The sequence below is a fragment of the Dipodomys merriami genome, unplaced genomic scaffold (genome assembly GCF_024711535.1).
Source record: "Dipodomys merriami isolate MVZ:Mamm:240054 unplaced genomic scaffold, mDipMer1.0.p SCAF_2, whole genome shotgun sequence".
In the NCBI taxonomy this organism is placed as follows: Eukaryota; Metazoa; Chordata; class Mammalia; order Rodentia; family Heteromyidae; genus Dipodomys; species Dipodomys merriami.
In genome coordinates, this window is record NW_027203381.1 from 5,081,730 (window position 1) to 5,097,204 (window position 15,475).

At 36.5% G+C, this 15,475-nt stretch overlaps 1 protein-coding gene across 2 annotated transcripts in view; it reads right to left on the reverse strand.

Moving 5' to 3' along the window:
* Nucleotides 1-215: 215 nt before the first annotated feature.
* Nucleotides 216-15,475, reverse strand: part of Ccdc102b (coiled-coil domain containing 102B) — a 129,937-nt gene continuing 114,677 nt past the window's right edge. For both annotated transcript variants that reach the window (XM_070028979.1, XM_070028978.1), the window contains exon 6: nucleotides 216-399. In XM_070028979.1, the coding sequence (XP_069885080.1) occupies nucleotides 387-399 (13 nt within the window). In that variant the 3' untranslated portion in view covers nucleotides 216-386. The remainder of the gene's footprint in view (nucleotides 400-15,475) is intronic.

Below are 15,475 nucleotides of genomic sequence, written 5' to 3' on the forward strand. Positions count from 1 at the left end.
AGTTTTTGAAGTTGGGTCTCCCTCAGTTACCCTGGCTGGCCCTGAGTGCATGACACTTCTGCCCTGATTCTCTGGAGTTACAGGCACGGCCATCAGGCCTCTCACAGTTCTTCTTGTTGTTGAATACAATTATCCAGTTTCAGCTCTGTAAAGAGGTATTTTTACAACTATTTTTACAAGTGAAGAATAAAATTTAATACAATAAGTGCCAGAGATCTTTCATCCACAGGGTCAGTAGAAGTACTCGGAGTTAGTAAGTTGGTAATGTCAATGCAACGCTGTGGTCCAAGGGCTCCCTGCTGGGTTTTCCTCAATTGCATAACCAGTCACATTGGAAATTCAAACCAACTTCTCAGTTCTTCTTCTCAGAAGACAATTTTCACGTGTCAAGTTCTAGGCCTTACCTTGTGACAAGGAAACACACAATAAGGAACACAATTCTATTATTTGCAATGATAATAGAAAATTTTGCAAAGATCTTTCTAGGTCTGTCAAGCAGAAGGGAATGAGTTTAGTGTACAAAATAAACTAGAGCTTAATGGAAGGCTTATAACAAGTCTACAAAGCCATGGTTGTTGCTCAGAATTACATATTTATAACAACTTAAATGTTTTGGGATTTCTAACAAAATTCTTCCTCAGTGCTTTGCTATTAGGCTTACAGAATGGAATTTAAATTGCTTTAGAACAAATCATATAAATAAAAACTGTGAGATGTAAAATAAAGAAGAGAAAGATGGAGGGATATAAGGCAGATAGGGAGATGAGAAAAGAAAAGGCATAAATTTGAATTATCATTTCTCAAATTGTGTCAATTTTAGAATTTATCTAAAAACACTTTGATGTGCAAGACAATTACTGAAAGAACTTTTTTTTCCAATATTCAGAATACTCAATATAACATTTTAAGTATTGAGGATGTAGCTCAGAGGTAGGAAGTTTGCCTCATACACATCAAGACCCATTGCTAGCAAAGAACAAACAAATCAATTAACTATTTATTAAAGCAACATTTAAATTTTTGCAGAGGGGAAATAGAAGGTTGAACTAGAATTTTTCAAATAATAAAAATAAAAATGCAGCATTAACATTGTATTTTATATGTCTATCATATAAATGGTTACAATTTATGAAATGACTCTTGAATGATAAAACCATTATATTATTCATTACCTATTAAAATCAACTGTACTTATTTTTTCAAGTTACAGAGTTAATTTGATAGACTAAAAATAGGATCTTTGAGGAAAATATTGAGAGACAGATGTCTGGGGGAGTATATTCTTTCTTACACATTTTTTATGGACAGGCTTCACTTGAAAGCAAAAGAGAGAAAGACTAGAAGACATTGGATGCAACAGAATCGAGAGCAGATGCATGGAGGAGGAGAGAGAGACACACAAACTCATAGAGGAACTCTTGGTAATTCTTGATGCATTGAGTATAGATGAAAAAGAGGAGAGCCAGTTAATGTAGTTTTGCCTAGACTGTGTACAGATCTCACATCTTAGTATAAAGAAAATTTGATTTTGGTAGGAAGGGAGCATGGGAATATCAACAAAACTTTTTGCAGGAGTGTGAAAGCCATAGTTTCTAAGAAACGTGACTCTCATTTTACTCAGATGGCAGAAACAGAGATGCTAGTGAAGAAGAGGAAATTACGACAGGGTTGATTCAGTTAATAGATTTCAGTTTGCAGCTAATATAGAAAGCATACAAAATATTTATCATACATAATAAAGAGTAGACTCGGAAGGCTGGTTTTCCTGGCAACTCAGTAATGTCATTGAACACTAGGATTACATTTCTCTACTGAGAACTCGAGTAGCCCAGGTTGTTATTTACAGATGTTTACTGTTGCTCCTTTAGAAGGTGATGATACACAAATATCACACACACACGCGCAATCCCTCCAGACCAAGTGAGCTCAGCTGATATCTAACATTTGAATGTTAATGAAAAGCTACTAAAGGAGGAGGAAAGTTTTAGAGGAAATTGCTTTAAGAATGAACAGCAGAATACAGGAATGCAAAGTGCATTGTAGAGGTTCTGGCACTTCAAGGGTATGTGTGTGTGTGTGTGTGTGTGTGTGTGTGTGTGTGTGTGTGTGTGTGTGTGTGTGTGTGTATGTGTGTGTGTGTGTGTGTATTATGAGAATATGTATGTATGTGTTATGTGTGCTGTGTGTGTGTTCACTTGTGTGTTGGCATGCTGGCTATATAATAAAAGAGGTTAACTCATGTCCAAATAAAATACTGTGTATGTATAGCGCTATATTCTGTAGCAATACATACCAGTACCTGGGCAGACATTGGCTAAGCAGCTGCTTTAAATATGAACATACTCAATAGTCATATGGATAAGCACTGTGCTTCAGTTATGAATAATCACTTACAAGTTTCCATTTTGACCTTTCAGATTTGATATTACAGGTTCTCAGTCTCTGCAAGTCGGCTCAGATATTAAATAGTACATGAGAGCAATCCAGTTCTCTTATTTATATCTCGATGTAATGGCTTTCTGACGTAATTGTCATGTTGTCTATAAAACAGCATTTTCCCAGTTATCATGAATAAGTGCTTCTGATATTACCAAATGGAATAGGGAAAAACAGAAAACTGCATTGAAAATGGCTCTGCCTTTGTTCAAGAGAAAGAGAGAGAGAGAGAAAGAGAAGATGGTGGAGGGAAGAAGACAAAGAAGCTTAGGCATTTGTTTACAATGTTCTGTGCCTAGTGGAATACTTATTAAGAATATATAACCTAAGTTCCCTATCAGAAGTGAAAATAAATGCAGTTCTAATCCCACAGTACACATTTAATCATTTCTTACCAGTACAACTCAAGCTATCTGTGATTGTAAAGATTTTTTTCTACTGTATGAAAGGTACAGATAGTAATATCTATCTCAAAGGGATATTGTGCTATTCTGCATGGTATGTATACATATATATACCATGTATGTATACATGGTATGTATGTATATATATATATGTATATGTATATATACATATGTATATGTATATACATATGTATATGTATATATACATATATATATATATATACATACCATGCAGAATAGCACACATTATGTGTGAGTGTGTGTGTGTTCAATATGTATACTATTTTCTTTTTTTAAATAAGCTTTTTATTGTGAGAATACTGTATAGAGGAGGGGTTACAGTTACATGAGCAAGGTAATGAGTACATTTCTTATCAAGCATTGTTGTCTCCTCCTTTGTTTTTCCCCTACCATCCCTTCCCTCCCACCTCCACAAATACACTCCCCCCACCCCACTCCCTGTCTAAACTGTGAAGTTTGTTTCTGACATAGCGTCTTGTACAACTCATTGTTGCAATGGGTGAACCTGCATTTTCAAATGTTTAGAGAATACCTATTACATAATAGCAATAACATAATGCTTTCTACAGACACATAGCTAATTACTATTATCATCCAAAGAATAAAACATCTAACTATGCTTTCATCATTGGATGCGAAGTCCCTTTGGTGGGGCTGAAAAGGAAGCATAATAAATAGAAATTCAATAGTAGTATATTCTTTGCTGAGTGAATAGGATTTCATTGCAAGCATTTCCCAGAGATCATGTACTATATCAAAAGAGCAAAACAAATGTTTCTAACCAATATAAGTCAGTCTGCTTGCTAAAGCCATTCAGAAAACCCATCTGAGAGCTAGGCACCAGTGGCCCATACCTGTAATCACAGCTACTACTCAGAGGCTTCAATCTGGAGGACTGCAGTCTGAGGCTAGCCTAGGTAAAGTAACTTCACTCAACTCCATCTCCAAAGTAACCAGAAAAAGCAGAGCTGGTGGCGTGGTTCATGTGGTAAAGCATCCATGTAGCAAGTAGAAGGGCTTGAGTTCAATGCTCAATAACATCAGAAAAAGACATTCAAAACCATCTGAATGTATACCTCATTCTCAGACACTGGGAGATGGCAAGTGAGAACCATCTGCTCTCTGCTTCGATGTTCCAGGCGTTATGGAGAGAGGCATGTGCATAAGTAGGTGTTCCAGGCATTATGGATGTGCATAAGTAGAAGGAACAGACTTTGACGGGCAGTGCTATATGAAATAGCTGAGCATTTGGAGGTAACACAAGATAGACATGAAAGACTGCAGAAGTCTGAGACTGTCCTTAACCATAAAATGTTTCCCAGAACCTGGCATCTTAAGTCAAAAGAATCTTTCCATCCCGCATCCCAAATATGGCCACAATATAGCCAAAATATCTTTAATGACCATGAAAAAGTTAGAGAAACAAGACTCAGAAAAAAGTTCAGGTTAATTTTTACAAATCTTAGAGAATAGCTCCATTTTACACAAATTATTTCAGGCAATACCCAAATAGCTACAAGCTATATTTAACATTTAACATATGTGTTTTATGTTATATGTCACATCTATACCAAACCTCTGTGTGTGTGTGTGTGTGTGTGTGTGTGTGAGCGTGCACTCAGGGAAAGCAGAGTGAATGCATGTGACAGCCATTTGATATTGGCCATCCAGTATGTTTTGGGACATGAACACAAACTCTATTTGCATGAGGTATACCTGGACATCACCATTGAACTCCTTATACATACATACATAATACATAATACATATATACATACATACATACCTCTACATACTATAATACAGCACAGGTCAATATATGCATATTTCTATATAGCACAGTTTATAAATAGGAAGTACAAGTATGCATCAATAAAGAATTGATAAAAACCACAAAGTCCTGGAATAGTTTGAATAAATGAATTTATATTTATATTCATATTTATCAGCATTCATACTTTAAAAAATCATTTTAGCATTAAAAGCAACTTGGAGAATTATATAAGTTCAGTCCTTTAAAATTTGCATAAAGTATTATACTGTTGTGAGTGCAAAGAGTTAAAAATATGGAAATGATATTCTCTTACCATATCTCTCCTTACAGGAACAAGAGAGAAGAATGAAATGAAAAAAGTTAGATATTTAGTTCTAATTAATGTGTCTTTCTTTAAAACATCAAGATCTCTGGGTTTAGTCTGGACATTGGATACTTAAAAGGTCTGTGTTATAATTTTATATGTTTCTAAGTTGTTGCAAAACTAAATACAACCCAAACAGGTAAATCAAAATTCTCTGCAAAGCTGTCTTCAACCTATTGCTCACAGGAAGCAGAGTCTGATCCAGGGCTGATTCTTGCCGATGTCTATTTCTATACACAAAAGGAAAAAAATCACCCTGGACTCTATTTCCAATGAAGTTTCAGAGAGGAAGAAAAGATGAATTTTCAGAGTCTAATCTTTCCATGGTCTCCTATTCCCAAGGCCCTATGATTGGTTCAAGCTAAGAGATTCTCATTTCTACCTCGCACCCTTTTCCCTTCAGCCCATCCTTCTTCACAATTCCTTCCCCCCACTCCTTCCTTCAGGAAGCAGCCAAAGTTTAAAACACAAACAGATACGCTTCCCCCATTTAAGGCCATCTAATAATTAAGGGCAAGTGCAGTGGTATGTGAACTTCTGATGGGTCTACAAAGTTTGCTAGGTCTGGTCCCTGACTCTGTCCTGTTTTCTTCATGGTCCCACTACTGGACTTCAGTCCAGGTGTAGACACAGCCTTGGCCTCTGGCAACTATACTTCCTTTACTTTGAGGTCAACCTCTGGCCTCTTTTCTTCCTGATTTTCTGTTTCTATTAGGACTTTTTCTCAAAGGCCTTTCCTTATTGAACAACCAATAAATGGATAAACAAGCAAAGAGCTAAGACACCATTAGATAATGTGTTATTTATCATCCATCAGTTGTATCATATAATGTATCTAGATCTTTAATATTATTGGCTGTGTTTATTACTTTTTTTAATTCTGCCACCTGTACTCCACAACCTAACAATATCCCTATTTTAAGTCAAAGAGATGCTGTCTGGTTGCTTGTTAGTGATGCAGTGTAAACTGACCAAACAAACACCAGAATAGGACCATGAGAGAATGGATAAGCCATAGGTCATGAGCCGGTTACAGGAGATGGTACAGCCATTCCTCACGGGCGGTTATGAGCTCGCCAGCCTGTGGATGTCAGCGCGCTCCTTCTGCTACATATAAACTCACGCCAGGCACCGATGCCTTGTGCCTGTAATCCTAGCTACTCAGGAGGTTCACATCTGAGGACTGTAGTTCGAAGCCAGTCTAGAAAGAAACGTGTGAGAGACTCTCATCTCCATTTAACAAGAAAAGGTTGGAACTGGAGGCAAGGTTCAAATGTTAGAGTGCCGGCTTTGAGCAAAAAAGCCGAGTAAGAGCAGGAGGATATGAGTTCAAGATAAAACCACGGGGAACCTGCACATGGCATAGTCTTTGTTTGTACAGAGAGCCAGGATAAAATTGGACGATGGGGTGCTAAAATGTGGTCTGGATGTGGAAGCCTCAGCCAGATGAAGCATGGATTACTTACATGTTTCAGAGACTATTCAGGAGTGACGTGAAGGACAAAAATCAACAAAGGCTGTCACTCTGGAAGGCCTCCAACGATACCCAAGCTCTAGGATGTCCACTGGACCAGAGACTGCTGGGCTGGTATGGAAGGTGACGCAGGAGTCATTGAACAAGTGCATCAGCAGGGCACATTCCCCAGCAGGAGAAGCAGAAATGGCCATCCTGGACAGAGGCTACCAAGAAAATCCTGCAGGTGACTGTGGCCTTCCCTAAACGCTCTATGTACACACTTGTCATTTGGATGGACAGAGAGATCTTGGCTAATGAACATTCATTGTCTGTCTGAATGAACCAATGAATGAGGCAGAGGAAGGTTTCATACCCTACTCGACTCGAAAAGTCTAAGCTCCTTCCCTACATGTTTAGTTTTGGGTGCTTAAATACATATCCACGGTCCTTACTGGTTATTTCCCTTACCAAATGAAGCAGGACAGAGAAAGAAAAAATAACAAGATATTGTATCTGGCCAACAGCAGCAACAACAACAAACCAAACTCCCAAAGAAAGAAAGAAAGAAAGAAAGAAAGAAAGAAAGAAAGAAAGAAAGAAAGAAAGAAAGAAAGAAAGAAAGAAAGACCTATACTCCAGTGTTAAATGCAGTTTAAACTGTGCAAAGAATAATTGTGCATCATATCCAGCCACGTGATACACACATATACATATTATATAATTACACATGCATTTCTATCAGTTGGCTTCTCATAGGTATATATGCATAGTAGGTTATGAGACACCTTTTCCTGATGTACACTATATAAAAATGCTTTTCAGTTTGTTCTCCATTAAACACATGATTTAATCTCAATGACATCTACTCTGTAACAGTAAGCAGTGCATTTTGATCAATTCTAAAATGTACTTACTTTGTGATTTGTAGAGATTTCTAAAGAGTTACAAATGACTTAATCATCCAGCTAAAATATAGCTACGCAACAAATACAAATTAGTGTTCATTAAGTATTTTACATCTCTTGACTACATACAAAAAGTGAGTTAAACCATTCATGTTTACTGCGGCCAATTGTGAACTGAGTCACAAGTCCCCCACGTCTCAGGCTGCAGGGGCAAAGGAAGTGAGCCAGTGCCTCACACATGATTTTCCTTGCCCTGTGTGCTTACATAAATAATACTGCACAACAAAGTCTCCAGCTTGTTCTCTGCCCACACTCAGTGCCCTGTAATTTAACACTGCCAAAAATCTTCAGAGAAAATCTTTCCTTGTTGTTGCTGAAAATGCTTAATTTTATTTTATAAATCAGGCTTTCATAAATTTCTAATGTATCTCTTTCCAGAAGAAAGTTGGCCCTGCACAGAGTAAACTCTCCTGATAAATGAAGCTACTGGTTTTGCTCATAATTCGCCAGCAATGAATACTTTACATAAAATAAGTGGACTTGTATGCTGAGTTTTACAGTACTAATGGCCACGCATCCCTACTTGCTTCTGGCATAAGAGAAAGAAGGGCCATCTGAGGAGACCATCAGAAGTTGTTAAAAAGACTGACACAGATAATAACATCTGAAGCAATCACAATGCTTAGTAGGAAGTAATCCAGAGGTCAAAACCAAGATAGAAAAAGAAAACTCACAAAAGAAAGAATACAGTATTCTATAAGCAAATACAGAACTAAACATATTGATGGGAAATATAATTTCATCTCATTTTTAGTGGAAAGGATAATTTACCAAGGCACCAACAGTTTTGAAATCTTTCTTTTATTAGGTAAAGTTATTCTAGGAAAATATCTATATAAGTACAAAAGGTGCCTGCTTAAAATGTTCACTTAACTTCATTTTTAATCGTAAAAATGTGGTCTTGTGATGATTGGGACCTTATTGAATAAACACAATTGAACTGACAACAACTATTTCCACGTGGAATAGTTTAAAGCCTTCTTGGATGTGTAAAGAACACACCCTAGTGTGAAAACTTTCCCTTCTGATTTCCTGTCTTCTAGCCAATATGCCAACTCTGAAAAAGTGTGGGGAAGCCCCATGGGAAGGGAGAGGAGGTCAGAGATGGGGAAAGAAAGGAAGGAAGCCATTGTGCCCTTCCTCCCTCCCAAGACAGACCGAAATGAAGAGCCACAGAAGCTTTGAACCAGAGGAGAGAGATTAGTGTCCAGTAATAACAGAAAGCAGCTCTGTGATTACTGTGCCTGGGTTTTAATCGGGGAAGGAGAACAGAAGTAGTTCACCGAATTGGTGTGGAAAAGATGTTTCCTGCTTCCCGCCCCATTTATGGCTTGTGTAACCAACCAAGCACTCTAAAATCAGACAATTTCTTCCCTCTGGGTTTTAGAATAAAGCCATTTATATTTCACTTAGTAGTTAATCTTCAGTGTGAAAGCATTATTAAGAGGGCAAAGAAAGCCCGAGATCTTTTTAGTCAAGAGCATCAGTCTTTTCCAAAGGCACTGTTAACCCCAATACGAGAAGCATCGAGAAGTGGAAAAGCTGGTAAACATAGGATGCTTTCACTAGAGAATTAGAGGAATGGAATAAAACAGATTGGTTTCCAAGAATGAGACCATGTCATGAGGTGAACATCCAGAGACCACTGCAGATAGTGAAGACCGGGTATGAGAGCAGGGAGGAGGGATCACCAACCGAGCAGAGGTGAGACCATGTCAGGATCTGAACCCAGAACTTGGTCACACATTGAGTCCTGCGGGAGGAAGCAAGCTTAACAAGTGCTATTAGTCATCATTTGTTGTTTTTGTTTCCCAGAAAACAATGGCCTCCGATGACTCCCAATTCAAGCTGCTTTTGATCTCTCCTTCCTTCCTGTTCCCCAAAGTAAAAAGTATGTTGACCCTTATGTAAGGCAAGAACTCATTGCTGTGGATATTTACAATAGAGCCCAAACTTATTTTCAATGATAGGATCATGAAGGTTTTGCTCATAATCTGATCGCTGATCCTGTATAGTCTTGTGCGTGTATTGTTTTCAGGTCCATGCATGCTTAGAATGCTTGTAAACAATGCCCCCTTCCTTGTTTAGAACTTCATTGGGTTAGATGGTAAGGAATACACCACTTTAATCAAGAACCTTGTCCACTTCTGCCCACTCTACTAGCTCTGGGCTTCCCTCCACTCTCTCACTCAGTTCTATACAATGTTCTCACAACTTGCTATGCTTCACTAAACAGGTGATTTGAATGGTTATCTTTATCCTTGTGCTCATTGGCTATCTGATTATTTTCTCTTAGCTCTATCCCCACCTGCATGTAATACGCATACACTGGGATACGTTGCAGGGAAGTCATTTCCCAGGGCTCCCTGCCAGTCAGCTTCTGAGAATCTACAGCATGTATGATTTACGAGATGAGTCATATTTGTAACATTTTTTGTCTGTGGTATTTCAAAAGCCTATAAAATGAGAATATGAATTGATGTGGAAATATTTGGAAATGATTTCATTCTGTCCCTTTGAATTCAAGATTTTCTATAACATTGTTTGATCAGCTAGTAAATATAGATTTCAAGAACCTCCAAAGCAGTCTCTCTCAAAATACCAAGAGGAACCATCATTTTTTATCTGAGCTCTTGCTTTGGGAACTAAATGTGAGAAGACCAGTGCACTATTACAGTCATCTTCTCAGCCTTCTTTGAATGATGAAACAATTTAGATATAAATGAGAAGGCTTACTCATTGTTTTAACCTTATTTGTTCTTCACAAATTCAGCTTATCTCTAGTACTTCCTAATTACATACTCAGTCATAGCATTAACTATAATTTCATTATCTGGATGGCTTCCCTATCAAAACTCAGTATCTATTATCTAATACAATCACTAAAAATATCTTACATGTTAATAGAATGGGTACATCCAGGTGACAGCATGGGAGTCAGGAAACATTTTTTACTGTAAAATAAGGAAATGAAAATAAGTATTTTAATGGGGAATATTTGAGTTGAAATTTTGTCTGTGCTGCTAATTCTAGAAGAGTAACATTGGAGGCTAAAGTTAGAAAGTTGAAATGAAACCAGAAATCCAAGTAGCTTAATTTACATAAAATTAACCACACCTCTATGCTATCAATCAACTAATCATATATATATATATATATGATTTTATATATATATATATATAATCACTTAGTTATTCATGACTACTTGTGCAACTACTATGTGGGTATTTACATGAATAACTAGTTATTCATGACTAGTTGCTCCACCGTCATTCATGACTAGCTATATATGTAATTAGTTATTCATCGCTAGTGGTACTGTATCGGAGAGTTCAGATCTCTGAATCAGCTATTTACACAAATAACCTTTAAGTCAGAATCCAGAAAGTGGGTGGTTTACTTAGGCTTTTGGAAGACTGTCATATGCTTGAGATACAATCCTTGTTAATGGTAGATCTAAATATCCTCCAGAGTCTGTAATCAAAAACAAAGGCACAGATTCTTTTTCTTATATTCTTAAGAAAATATTTTGATGCTACAGCCAATTAGTAATATACTTCATACAAATTACATGTTGCATATTTTGTTCTAAAATTTCCTGCATTATTTTCAATATGTCTTTAAATTTTCTGTTGCAGTAATTCACAACAATTAAAATATGGCAGGACTTTGGACACTGATTATAAGGAAAATGGTAGAGACAATTATTGAATATAAATATATAAAATGGACCATCATCCAGCATTTAAAAAGGAGAGAATCCTGTTATTCATTGAAATATATAAGCTTGCAAGATATATTAACATGAAATAAAGCAGGCACGTTAAGACAAATATAACCACAATTTAAAAATCTCAAACTCATAAAAGATGCAGTAAAATAAGTTTAGAGTGCATTGTAGTATGGTTAATAAGTTTCATACTATGCATCACACAAAATCTTCTAAGCTGAAAATATTTATTGCTGTTTTCTGTTTAGATGGTATGTTAACTATATAAGTACTTACAATTCTTATTCTAGAGCTACTGGCAGTCAAAATGATATTTGTGATTTGTTTACTGAGGATTGAATAAACATTTATTTTGTAATTTTAATGGCTTTTTGACCATTTTTGCTTTTACTTTCAAATAACTGAATCATTAGTGCTGTTTAGTTTGATTAAGGCCTCATGATATTTATACCGGTGATGACAAATACAAACACAAGAAAGAGTTCCTTCCGTTATGCAAACATACAGAGACACATGGGAGTGCAGGAACAGGTGTAAGTAAACGTAACTGATTTGCTAGAAGTCAACTTCTTCCTAAATTTCTTTTTTCAGACAACTGTCTTGAGTTGCTAAACTTACTCCTATTGCAATTTATTTTGTTATTCTTTGATTTAGGGATTATTTCCTAGTATCATGGATTTATTCCTTAACCAACCATATTCAAATCAGCTTCCTATCACCTCCCAAACAGATAAAACAAAATAACATATTATTGAACTTCAACCTTGCCAGTGTGAGGTGAATTTAACCTTAAAGCTAAAACTGTTCACTGACAAATTATCCTTGAAATGTATGCATGTGCAGAAAGTGCTGTTTCCTAATAAATACCTAGCGATGAGCTCTTTCCAGGATGTTCCTTAAATGAAGCATTTTTAAAAGTTATTATTTTGATCCTAAGTATGGAGAACTGATACTGTCTTGTTACATATGTAGTTGACTTAAAAAAAAAAAAACTCCAACCCATTCCATTACAGTCTTGTAAAATAATAAAATTTTAAAACATTTTTATGTGCCAGCAGCACGCTATCTTGTGAATTTTATGGGTTGTGTTCCTGGGAGAGGAAATGGCGGTCCAAGGTGCTCTACCCGCCCCCCCACACTGAGACACCGGGGTGCCAAGACACATATCCCTGAGCAAAGCTGTCCTCTTCTCTGTTGTTCACGTTGACTTGTTACTTGCCAAGAGTTCATTTCACTTTGGCAGACAGATAACAATTATAATGTCTGGAAGAGTTCATCTCTTCACCCAAATTACATATATCATACTTGGGATAATTTAATTATTCCTCAAGATCTCTCTCCAATTACTATACTCGTCTCATTATAGACAAAACGGTAAGCTACTGAAAATGGAAATTGAATTCTTTGGACACAGTCATAAGATGAAAACATTCATTTTAAAAACCATATTTAATGATACAAATCTTTGCGGTTTATGATGCTAACTGGAAAAATACAAATGCATCTTAGTACTTATACTTACCGAAGAGTTTCATATATAACTTTGGAAGACAATGATATGTGTGTGTGTGTGTATTTTATAAGATGACAAAACATGATATTAAAATGCTGCTGGACAATTTTACTAGGCTCTAACTCACCTCACAAATATTTTTTATTGGCTATTTCTATCAATATTTCTATTTTTTATAGCTATAAATGAAATCTCAGACAGAAAGATAAACCGTGTAAAAAACTATGTCCATCATTTGGAACCCAAAGTTGGAGACTATTTTATTGTTTCCATAAAATTAAAATATGATCACCTGGGTGTTCTCTAAAAAATAAAATCACTAAATAAGTTAAAAAAGTATACTAGAAAATAAAAATTGCATGGATATATAGCAAACTGAGAATTAGGTAACATCTATTTATGCATTTATGAGGGTGGTACTGTTATGTATTGCTTTATTTTTTTCTTAGAATATACAGTGATTCCATATAAGAAATTTCAACTTCAACTGTCTTGTTCATGGATATATCCCAATACCCAAAACATGACCTACAGTGTTCTACCACGTGAGCCAGGTCTCCGGCCCACAATGGAGTCTTGTGCTCTTCTGCCTTGCTGGCTTTGAGCCATGATTCTCCAGGTCTCAGCTTCCTGAGAAGCTAGGATTCCATGTGTGGGCTTTTGCTGCTCCTGTGTAAGGATACACACACACACACACACACACACACACACACACACACACACACACACACACACACACACACACACACACACACCATTTATTTATTTATTTATTTATTTACTTACTTATTTATTTTTGTTGGTCATGGGGCTTAAACTCTGGGCTTGGGTGCTGTCCCTCAGCTTTTCAGCTCAAGGCAAGTGTTCTACCACTTGAGCCACAGTGCCACTTCTGGTTTCTGGTGGTTAATTGAAGATAAGAGTCTCACAGACTTTCGTGCCTGGGCTGGCCTTGAACCATGATGCTCAGATCTCAGCCCCTTGAGTAGCTAGGATTACAGGCATGAACCACCAGTGTCCAGCAATAAGGATATATTTTAAGCATATTTATTCCCATTCTTTCATTTCCATGTTTCTAATTTTCATAAACTGATTCTGGGATTAAAAATATGCAAAGATGTTTTATAATGTAATTTAACATTTGGCATTTATATTTGTTTCAGTGTCTGGCATATTTGATGTTGGAAATAGCATGATTATCTCCCTAGACAATACAGAAAGAGGATATTAGTAATTGCTAGGATAATGTCATATTGAACAAAATTGCAAAAAGAATTTATTAAGCACCAGAAAGTATTACTGTCTTCCTGAAAATTCATTTAGCAATATGAATTATAACAGCAACGGGATAATAACAAAAGTGTTAATACAAAGAAATACTTATTAAACAATTTTGTCTTCAAATTATATTATGTCATTTAAAGCTGGGCTTGAAGTTGTGAGCTACAAATTCAATGTTCCATTTCTAGCTGTGGGTTCAGAGTAGACTTCTCACTGTGTGTGTGATGGAGTCTGAATTCAGGGCCCTATGCTCACTAGGAATGCTCCTCACATTTGGGTGACACATCAGCTTTTCTTTTCACCACTTTTGAGTTAAGGCCCCTCTTCCTGATTGGGCCGTACTTGGTCAGTAATCTATTTTATGCTTCCTGTTGTAGCTGAGATGCAGGAACATGCCACCCAGACCCTTCCACTGAGACATTTTCTTCTGAGGCTCACCCCAAATTGCAATCCTCTTAATTTCAGCAGCAAAGACAGCAGGCAAGTGCCATGGCTTCTGACATTTTCTTTGCTTGCTTGCTTGTTTTGTACTGATTGACTAATTGCTTGATACAGGGTTTTGTTGTGTGACCCAAGAACTCTCCATCCATGTACCTAACCCTGACAAGCGCGAAGATTGCCGGCGTTCGATGAGTCTAGCTTAACACAGATTTCTAGGCATAAGGAACGTGGAGTTCTCAGGTCATGTGTGAGTATGTGTTTGCGTGCAAGGCCTTAGCTTTCAGCATTGCCATGAAAGTTAATGCAAACAAAACGACTGCAAGACAATCTGCCTTCAATAGAAGTACAAATGGTAACCATCTGTAGCTATTCATATGCTGATTATATATTTCCATATATCCTTAATTCACAAGTACTTATGTATGTACATATATGCATACATACATGTCTGGTTGTACACCTATACACATATATGTGGATATACATAAAGTCAAATGGCAATTCTTTTCCAAAAGCAACTCAGTACATTAAAGACCATGCCCACATCCAGAGCAAATCTGGTGCTTAATGTGATGACAAAATAGCTATCAAATGTAATATAATTTGAAGTGAAAAAGAAGCATTTTAGCTGCATATGAAACCAAATTAAGAATAAAAATGATAAATCTTAAGTAAATTAGTAGGAAAGTGAATCCAGCAGTAGATTAAACGCATAACAAAACATGGCTAAGACTTGCTTTTTCTAACAGTGCGAAATGGTTTTCTATCAGCAAGTTAATCCTATAACTCAACCCAGAAATTGCCAAGGGGAAAGAGAAAAGATAATCTTAAATCATTTTAAGGTATGCTCAAGAGGTGTTCAATGAAAAAGTTTAAAATCTAAAAAGAATTCAATAAATTACCTGACACAGGACATTATATACACACCTGTGCCTAGGAGACCTATCACTGCCTTCCTTACTCACTAATTTATTTCCCGTTAAAGATATTTCTCGACAAATGATGACAGTCCCTAGTTTTTATTGTCTTTTTCCCAAATACATATTTGAGAAGTTTAAGCATTATCATGATTAAAAATATAGGAAGGAAA